Source organism: Erinaceus europaeus, chromosome 4, assembly GCF_950295315.1.
Source record: "Erinaceus europaeus chromosome 4, mEriEur2.1, whole genome shotgun sequence".
Taxonomy (NCBI): domain Eukaryota; kingdom Metazoa; phylum Chordata; class Mammalia; order Eulipotyphla; family Erinaceidae; genus Erinaceus; species Erinaceus europaeus.
Window position 1 is genome coordinate 105,510,989 of NC_080165.1, and position 10,607 is coordinate 105,521,595.

Sequence of the window (10,607 nt, forward strand, 5' to 3'; positions counted from 1 at the left end):
CAGACACAGTCAGTCTCAGAGTTTCTCTCTCTCTCCCTCTCTCTCTCTCTCTCTCTCTCTGTCTCTCTGTACAGCAAGTTGTGCTATAAAGTCTTTAGTCTGTTGAGTAGGGTGTGGGTGCAGGCTGTACTAAACTCCAAGCATCACACTCCTATTCCAATTTGTGCCTACAATTTTACAATGGGAAATTCAAAGCTATGAACCAGGTGGAGTCATGGCAGCTGCCTTCCTGATGACTGCTAAGATTTGCAGAGAACAGCCTTGGTGGCTACCATATTGGAATTCATCCTCCATAGTAACAGACTCAGAATATAGATTCCAGATAAAGATTGTTCCCTTGAAGTTAACAGCCTGCCAGATTTTTTCCCCCTTCAGTCACAGAGTGTATGAGCTATCACTACCTGAATGGTAACTTCTTTTAAAAACCAAAATCCCATCCATAGAAACCTAGTATCTACTGAGCATGTGTAACCTCAAAGTTCTGGCTGCTACCCAAGTTGGCTTGGCCTTGGTTCTGGTAGTTCTGGTAGGCACTTGGGACTATGAACTTCTGGTCACAGGCCAGAAGCTCAAACACAGACCCCTGGCTCTGGTTCTCATGAAGCCTCAAATATAATGAGAAGACAGAAGAAATTGGCTTCACTGTTGGACCAAGACAGAAACTTGGATAAAACCTCAAATACAAAGTAGCAATATGAGCTTCTTCAAGAACACTTTAAGTTCTTATTTAAAATATTATAAGAACACTCACAGAAGTGAAAAGCTCAACAAAATCAGAGAAAGAAAAGAGAAATCATACCATAAATTATAGATATGAAGAAAATACTAGTGGAGTAGCAAAGTTTGAAGTAGTGAGCTAGAGAACCAGGTAGAAGAAACCATAGACAAATAAATAAATCAGCAAAGTCCCAGAGGCAATATAATGGTTATAATTTATATGCTTTGAGATCCCAGGTTCAATAGTTCAATAACTAGCACTGAGTGCTCTGGTAAAAAATTAAAATCAATGTAAGAATGTTATAGGACTACATCAGAACAGCATTCATATCAAGGAAAATAGAGTGCACAGATTTTTTTTTTAAAGAAATATTAGCTGAGAATTTGCCTAAATTGAAGACATAGATCCTCAGAGTCAGGAAACTTTAAATTTCTAAACAAAGTGAATCCAAACCTAAGTACATCATGACACATAATAAGTGTATGGAAAACAGCAAAGGTAAAGAGAATTTTCAAAGCAGCAAAATAAAAGCATATAGTTATCTATAAGGGAACCCCATAAGAGTATTAGTTGATTTCTCAACAGAAAATCTAAAGGTCACAAAGTACTTGCCTAATATATTTAAAGTTTTAAGTGGAAAAGACTTCCACATAAGAATATTCAATCCAGCTATGTAATCAATCAGGTTTGAAGGAGTGATAAAGGGATTTACAAACACATAGCAGTTTTTTTTTTAATGTCTTACTACCAAACTGGCCCTACAAGAAATATCAAGGGGACTTATATAAAAGGAAAATGTAAATGAGTTCACTTATATAAAGAAAGGAATTAAAAAATCAAGGAAAGCCAAACCTTTGAACTCACAGCAAAGAATTAAGGTTAATAAAAGGTGTGGGGAGGAAGGAATGGGTTGCAAAGGCAAAAGGGGTTCAGTGGACTTTGTGGAGGAGTATTGGTACTTTATTGGTGAGTATGAAGATATGTAAAATTGTACTTCTAAAACATGTATGGTCTTGTAAACCAAGGTAACCTCAAAACAAGTAAAATAAATGTTTAAAAAGATATTTTGACTACAACATCGATCTGTTAAAGGGCATATTAAGCTTACTGCAATTGGAGACATAGCACAGTTTTTATACTCCCTTCAACAGTTATTTGAATTGTCAGAATGTGTAGCATTATTCCTAACAAGTAGGTGATGTATTATTGTGGATTCAGTGATAAAGGGAGAAAGAGTGACATGAAAAAATTAAAATTCAAAGATAACCTAAAATTCTTTTAGCCACACCTATGGATATCTAATCTTTGACAAAGGTGCCCAGACTACTAAATGGGGAAAACAGAGTCTTTTCAACAAATGATGCTGGAAAACATGGGTTAAAACATGCAGAAGAATGAAACTGAACCACTATATTTCACCAAATACAAAAGTAAATTCCAAGTGGATCAAAGACTTGGATGTTAGACCAGAATCTATCAAATACTTAGAGGAAAATATTGGCAGAACTCTTTTCCACATAAATTTTAAAGTCATCTTCAATGAAGTGAATCCAATTACAAAAAAGACTAATTCAAGCATAAACCTATGGGACTATATCAAATTAAAAAGTTTCTGCACAGCAAAAGAAACCACTACCCAAACCAAGAGACCCCTCACAGAATGGGAGAAGATCTTTACATGCCATACATCAGACAAGAGGCTAATAACCAGAATAAATAAAGAGCTTGCCAAACTCAACAAGACAACAAATAACCCCATCCAAAAATGGGGGGAGGACATGGACAGAATATTCACCACAGAAGAGATCCAAAAGGCCGAGAAACACATGCAAAAATGCTCCAAGTCTTTGATTGTCAGAGAAATGCAAATAAAGACAATGATGAGATACCACTTCACTCTTGTGAGAATATCATTCATACATCAGAAAAGGTAACAGCAAGACCTAGGGCAGGGTTGTGTTGTTATATGGAAAACTAGAAAATGTTATGCATGTAGAAGCTATTGTATTTACTATCGAAAGCAAAACATTAATTTTCCAATAAAGAAATTAAAAAATAAAATAAAATTATTTTAGTCAGTTTTTTTGTCACATAACGTTTTTTTAAAATTGGTGGCAACACTGGATTGCAACACTATATGTTTCAAGTGTGCAGCATCACACCTTGACATCTGCATATATCATACCATAACCACTACCAAGGGTCTAATTCCCATTCATCACCATCCAGTGGACTTCCTCCACCTTCTTCATGCACCCCCCTATCCTTTTTCACCCTGATCACCACCATTCTGTTGTCAGGACCCTAGAGGGCTTTTTTTGTTTTTTTGTTTTTGGTTTTATTTGTTTGCCTTGAAACTCTATCTTATAGATATGAATGAAACCATCTGGTGTTTTTCCTTCTCAGTCTTACTCAGTTCACTTAGGATAATATCCTCAAAGTCTGTCCATATTGTTGCAAATGGCAGGATTTCATACATACTATGACTGAGTACTAGTTCACTGGGTATATTCTTTAAAAAAAAATAATAACAAAATACTGAGTATAGACTGATATAAAACAAATTATGTGGTAATTTATTATAGCACACTAGTGGGGAGAATATTATTTTTCCTGTTTTTCATTTAAGGAAGTGAAGTTTCAGAAAATTTATTTTTAACTTTTTTTCTTCATTGGGGGATTAATGGTTTATAATCAACCGTAAAATACTGTAGTTTGTACATGTGTAACATATCTTAGTTTTCCACATAACAATTCAACCTTCTCTAGGTTCTCCTTTACCATCATGTTACAGGTCCTGAACCCACCCTCCCACCCCAGAGTTTTTCTTTTTTACTTTGGTGCAATACACCAACTCTAGTCCAGGATCTGTTTTGTGTTTTCCCTTCTATTCTTGTTTTTCAACTTTTCTCTATGAGTGAGATCATCACATATTCATCCTTCTTTTCCTGATTTATATCAATATTGTTCCTGCAAGCTCCGTCCAGGATGAGCTGAAGAAGATGAATTCACCATTTTTAATAGTTGAGTAGTATTCCATTATATATATATATATACCACAATTTACTCAGCTACTCATCTGTTGTTGGACATCTGCTTGATGAAGATGTTGATTAAAATGTTGAAGAATAATTGTAAAACATTAATCCTCCAATAAAGGGAAAAAAATTAAAAAGTGAAAAAAATGTTGAAGAATATAGGTCAAGGACAGAGTTTTTTGTCGAGTGCCTGAAGAACTCCCTCTAATAAAATAACTTTATTAATTTGCTGTTTTTTAGTGTACATTTCTCCAACTGGCTCAAAAAATAACTGAGGGGATTTGTAATAAGCCTTGATAAAAATAAAACACACTGTATCTTTTTTTTTTTTTTAACACACTGTATCTTATGGCATGCCCTTGATATATACAAGCTGAGTCATCTCATCAGAAAAGGAAGTGAGAGTTATTATCAATGATTAGTTTTAGGGTTGGTTCATATTTACTATCTTTTTTGTGTAACATCTATACTCAGAAAATTTGTGCAAATAGTATTATATTAATAATAACTTGTTGTTGAGCCAGATGTTGTTGTGCGCGGCCATGGAGAAGAGAGAGAGGAGGGGTCCGGAGCGAAGAGGAAACACAAATCTTTATTTGCGCTGGCACCTCAGAGTTGGCTGCTAGAGAAGCAGGTTGGGCCACGTGGAGGTAGCGAAAATGGCCGCCTCACAAAGTAACCTTTCCTGCGTCTGAACACCTGAACACCGGAGTGAAGCGCTGGCAAGAGAAGGAGGTGTGGAAAACGAAGGGTTTTTATAGGAGTAGCTTTCAAGAGAATGGGAAGGGGGAGGAGTAACCATAGCACTCCAAATATTGCTGGGATATAGACAATGTCCTGATGGCATAACATGGCAGAACAGGCACTCCCAGAATGTCCCAGCTCTCACGGGAACTAGTAGCCTGAAAACAGGGCAGATGTGACTGCATCAGCACAATTTCCCAGCATCAACTGATAATTATAAAGAGCTTACTAACAGGGATTATGTCAAATTTTTATACCCATTTATTTTATCTGGCAGTCCTGTACAAAAAGCTACCTCTATCTACTATTATTAACCCCTAGTTTACATATGAGGAAAAAAGCTGAGAGAAATAAGGTACATGGACTAGTTAGATAGCTACTAAATGACAAACAAGCAAATTGTGAACCCAGTTAGCTTGTCTAGAGAATTTGTATGCTTATATATCTTGAGTTAAAAAAAAAAAAAAAGATGGGAATCGGGCGGTAGTGCAGCAGGTTAAGCACACGTGGCGAAAAGCGCAAGGATGGAGTAAGGATCCGGGTTGGAGCCCTGGCTACCCACCTGCAGAGGAGTCGCTTCACAGGCGGTGAAGTAAGCAGGTCTGCAGGTGTCTGTCTTTCTCTCTCCCTGTCTTCCCCTCCTCTCTCGATTTCTCTCTGTCCTATCCAAAAGCAGTGACATCAACAACAGCAATAACTACAACAAAACAACAAGGGGCAACAAAAGGGAAAATAAATAATAAATTTTTTTTTAAAGATTTAAAATAAGGAACATTCTGTTAACCATCTGCACATTTTGTTTCTTGGAGTTGAGCAATGTGATGTACCTGGTTGAGCACATTACCATGCACAAGGATCCAGGTTGAAACCCCCAACCCTCACCTGTAGGGGAGAGCTTCATGAACAGTGAAAAGGTGCTGCAGGTGTCTCTCTCTCTCTCTCTTCCCCGTCCATCTCCTCACTTCCTTCTCGATTTCTGTGTTTCTATCCAACAAACAATAAGTAAAATAAAATATTAAAACCATTTTTTGTTTCTCATATCAGGATTACTACTCTGTTTTCATGCTATATGCCAGTTAAAAAGAATCAATGGAGCATTCTTATCACTTGTTAATTGCCCAGAAATGTATAGTTTGTTTTCCCTCAGGGTGTTTTCTTTCTTTCTTTTTCTTTTTCTTTTTTCTTTATTGGAGAGATTAATGGTTTAGAGTCAACAGTAAAATAAAGTAGTTGGTACATGTGTAACATTTCTCAGTTTTATGTATAACACTCTAACCCCCCCACCTACGTTCTCTACCATTATGTTCCAGGACCTTAACATTCCCCTTCTCCCCTGCCCCAGAGTTCTTTACTACCAACTCCAGTACAAGTTCTACTTTGTGTTTTCCTCTCTGTTCTTATTTTTCAACTTCTGTCTGTGAGTGAGGTCATCCCATATTCATCTTTCTCTTTCTGACTTATCTTCCTCCCTCCCCTTTTAAAAATATTTATTTTATTTATTGCGTGGGAGAGAGAGTGTTTTTACATGAGACAGAGAGAAATGGCTAAGCACCACTCTGGTACCTGTAGTGCTGGGCATAAGGCTGAGAACACAGCTTCAGGCACGGAACTCCACACTCTACCAGCTGAGCCACATCCCCAGCCTCCTCCCCTTTCTATGACTCAGTTAGAGAAGGAGAATAAAAGATGACTACAAGGCAGGGATAGATAGCATAATGGTTATGCAAACAGACTGTCATGCCTCAGGCTTCGAAGTCCCAGGTTCAATCCCCTGCACCACCATAAACCAGAGCTGATCAGTGCTCTGATAAAAATAAAATAAAATAAAATAAATAAAAATAAAAAAGATGACTATATATAGGTAGTGTTAGTTTGAAAGATATTAAGAAAACAAAAGATGCTATTTCAGTTCATCTACTCTGAACAATAACCAATTAAGGGCCACTTAGCTACAAAATAACAGCTACCATAAAATAATCTTATTTTTCTTTTTCTTAATATTTTATTTATTAATGAGAAAGATAGGAGGAAAGAAAGAGTCAGATATCACTGTTACATGCTGCTGGGGATTGAACTCAGGACATCATGCTTGAGAGTCCAGCACTTTATCCACTGGGCCATCTCCCAGACCACAAAGTAATCATTTAAAATATGCTGCTGCATTGTCTTTTTTAGTTGTCAACATGATTCACCACTCCAGGCCAACTTTTTTCAAACAGAAAGATCGATAGAGAAGAGAGGCACCCCACATCAAAACTTCTCCCAGTGCATATATGGACTATTAAGCACTTGAACTTGGGTCATGCTCATAGCAATGCAGGTTCCCTCCCAGGTAAGCTATTTATTGGTGCCCTACTGGGAAGTGACACAGTGGGTAGACCTTCACACATGAGGTCCTGAGTTCAACTTCCAGTGTCACATGGCTCTCTCTCATTATAAATAAGTAAATCTAAAAAAAAAAAAAAAAAAAACAGATTGGGTGGCTAGGGTTCTGAAAAAGACTTCTCAGGTTCAATTCCTAGCACCACCACCATAAGCCAGAACTGAGTAGTACTCTGATATATCTTTTTTTTTTTTAATTTTGTTTTTATTCTTTTTTTTTTTTTGACAGAAACAGCCAGAACTCGAGAAGGGAAGGGGGAGGTAGAGAGGGAAAGAGACAGAAACACCTGCAGCACTGCTCCACCACTTGTGAAGCTTTCCCCCTGCAGGTAGGGACCAGGGGCTCGAACCTGAGTCCTTGTGCACTGTAACGGGCGCTCAACCAGGTGTGCCACACCTGGCCCCGTGATCTTTCTTTCTCTCTCCCCACACACTAAAATAAAATAAATAAATAAAAAAAAAAAGAGGGAGTCCAGTGGTAGCACTGTGGGTTAAGCGCACGTGGTGCGAATCGCAAGGACCAGCATAAGGATCCCGGTTCCAGCCCCTAGTTCCCTGCCTGCAGGGGAGTCGCTTCACAGGCGGTGAAGCAGCTCTACAGGTGTCTTACCTTTCTCTCCCCCTCTCTGTCTCCCCTCCTCTCTCCATTTCTTTCTGTCCTATCTAACGACAGCAGCAACAGCAACAATGATAATAGCCACAACAATGATAAAACAACAAGGGCAACAAAAGGGGAAAAGATGGTCTCTAAGAGCAGTGGATTTGTGGTGCAGGCACCAAGCCCCTGCAGTGACCCTGGAGGCAAAAAAAAAAAAAAAGAGGGCAGGAGTAGATAGCATAATGGTTATGCAAAGAGACTCTTAAGCCTCGGGCTACTAAGTCCCAGGTTTAATTCCCTGCACCACCATAAACCAGAGCTGAGTAGTGTTCCTAATGCTGCTAATCAGGGCCAGATATTTGAAGCTTACAATATGGCAGCTTTGTGGAAACTGCCTTGTATTTTCATCTGTGAGAATAACTGCTATGGAATGGGAACATCTGTTGAGAGAGCAGCAGCCAGCCCTGATTACTACAAGAGAGGCGACTTCATCCCTGGGCTGAGGGTAGATGGAATGGATATCCTGTGTGTTCGAGAGGCAACAAAGTTTGCAGCTGCCCATTGTAGATCTCTAAAGGGGCCCATACTGATGGAGCTACAGACTTACCGTTACCATGGACACAGCATGAGTGATCCCGGAGTCAGTTACCGCACAAGAGAAGAAATTCAGGAAGTAAGAAGTAAGAGTGATCCGATTATGCTTCTCAAGGACAGAATGGTGAACAACAACCTTGCCAGTGTTGAAGAGCTAAAGGAAATTGATGTTGAAGTAAGGAAAGAAATTGAGGATGCTGCCCAGTTTGCCACTGCTGATCCTGAACCACCCCTGGAAGAGCTGGGCTACCACATCTATAGCAGTGATCCACCTTTTGAAGTTCGTGGTGCAAATCAGTGGATCAAGTTCAAGTCTATCAGCTAAGGGAAAATTGCATCTAATCAATGGTTATACCTTTACTGAGCTATTCAACTGTGAGGAGGTCTTGTTTTCTCAATTCTGTTAAGGAGGAATTAAACGTTTAAAAAGAAAAAAAAAAAGAAGAAAAAACATTAGACTAGTAAAGTCTGATTATGTTAATTGAGAATATCTAATTTGAACTGCAGGCCTCATTTAAATTAGTGGTGATAGAAAGTTGCAGCTGCAAGTTCAGGGACTATTCTTGATAAGGTATATTAACTGCAAACTCTTGGCAGGATTTAGGCAGGATGGGCTTTATTTGACACAACATTAACTGCCCACAATAACTTCATTTTTACCTGAAAGAAAAATAAAGCCAACTGGAGAGGATTTTTAAAAATCTCCAGTCAATATTAAGTAAATAATAAGAGCTGTTAGAAGCTGACAAGCTATCGGACTATCTAAATGGATTTGTTGACCTTTAAAATGGAGCTTGGCTCTTGAATCTATTTGTCACTGTTTCCTACTTATTTCCTTCCCCACCTTTTCCCCCATTGTCAGCTCTTGTTATTCTCAGTGGTCATGGAAAAAGATATTAGTCTGAGTGCTTTAATGTGACAAAAACAACACAGGCTGGTAGATCATCACTTCTCCTTACTGAACTATTTATTTCTAACTGGAATCATTGCAGAACCTCCAATAGAAAAAAAGGAAGAAAGAAACAAAGAAAAGAAAGAAAGAGAGGGAGATAGCATAATGGTTATGCAAACAGACTCATGCTTGAAGCTCCAAAGTCCCAGGTTCAATCCCCCATACCACCATAAGCCAAAGCTGAGCGGGGCTCTGGTGTTTCTCTCTCTCTCTTTCAAAAATAAAATGAAACAGAAAGAAAGAAGGAGATGAGGGAGGGGAAAAAGAGGGCCTTTAATACAAAACTTGTACCAACAAACTGGATCTCATTAAGAAGTTCATTTAGCCCCCCCCCCAGTTATATATTTTCTACATGTGATTAAAATACAACAGGATTATCAGATTACATAAGCTCTGAAGTATTTATTTTATTTTATTTTTTCCTGTTGCCATGAGGGTTATCACTGGAGCTCAGTGCCTGCATGATGAATCCAATGCTCCCGGTGGCCTTTTTTTTTTTTTTTTGTCTTTTGTTGCTAGAGACAGAGAAATGAAGAGGAAAGGAAGAGCATAGAGAGGGTGAGAAAGAGATATCTGCATCACTGCTTGCTTACTTTCTGTAGGAAGGAGCCAGGGGCTTGAACCAAGATCCTTGCACATGCTAACATGTGCACTTTCCTAAGTGAAAAATCACCCTACCCCTAGAGTGATGTTTTCTTTTCTTTTTTTAAAAATTTTTTATTTAAGAAAGGATTAATGAACAAAACCATAAGGTAGGAGGGGTACAACTCCACACAATTCCCACCACCCAATCTCCATAACCCACCCCTCCCATGATAGCTTTCCCATTCTCTATCCCTCTGGGAGCATGGACCCAGGGTCATTGAGGGTTGCAGAAGGTAGAAGGTCTGGCTTCTGTAATTGCTTCCCCGCTGAACATGGGCATTGACTGGTCGGTCCATACTCATAGTCTGCCTCTCTCTTTCCCTAGTAAGTTGTGTCTCTGGGGAAGCTGAGCTCCAGGACCCATTGGTGGGGTCTTCAATCCAGGGAAGCCTGGCCAGCATCCTGGTGGCATCTGGAACCTGGTGATTGGAAAGAGAGTTAACATATGAAGGCAAACAATTTGTTGAGCAATCATGGATCCCAAGCTTGGAATAGTGGAGAGGAAGTGTTAGGGAGGTACTCACTGCAAACTCTAGTGTACTTCTGCTTTCAGGTATATATTTTGCAGTAGTTTATGGATACGTGTGAACATAAGCTCTCTCTCACAGAAACTGGTATATATCTAGGTTATGGGACTTTGTTAGAAAGTGAACTACCTGAGATGAAATTAGAGTGTACTATAAAAGGAAAGGTCTCACCCGAGTAATGAAGCTGAAGGGTTGTCATTCCACACATGAAGTCTCTGGACACAGTCTGAGGTGAAGCATGTTGAGGTGGCAATCGTTGCGTTGGTTAGGTTGTGATCGGCGGATGCAATATTATTTGGTTTGGATTGGGAGACGCATACGGGAAAGTGGGCCCTATCCAAGGGTTCCAGGACTGGGGGAAGTAGGGGCTCTATAGTGGAGATGTGAGGTTCCTGCTGTCTTAGGGTTC

At 39.1% G+C, this 10,607-nt stretch overlaps 1 protein-coding gene across 1 annotated transcript; it reads left to right on the forward strand.

Annotated features, from left to right (window-relative positions):
* The first annotated feature begins 214 nt into the window (after nucleotides 1-214).
* LOC103116031 (pyruvate dehydrogenase E1 component subunit alpha, somatic form, mitochondrial-like) lies at nucleotides 215-8,495 on the forward strand. The gene is made up of 2 exons (XM_060190830.1): nucleotides 215-408; nucleotides 7,748-8,495. Exons 1-2 carry the CDS (start codon nucleotides 215-217, stop codon nucleotides 8,397-8,399), a joined length of 846 nt encoding a protein of 281 aa, XP_060046813.1. The 3' UTR covers nucleotides 8,400-8,495.
* The last annotated feature ends 2,112 nt before the right edge of the window (nucleotides 8,496-10,607 follow it).

Bases quoted from the DNA above. Each gene is read 5' to 3' on its own strand.
- LOC103116031 (XM_060190830.1), top strand. From the start codon at position 215: ATGGCAGCTGCCTTCCTGATGACTGCTAAGATTTGCAGAGAACAGCCT. The intron at 409-7,747 runs GTAACTTCTTTT...GAGACTCTTAAG, and splicing joins GAGCTATCACTACCTGAATG to CCTCGGGCTACTAAGTCCCA.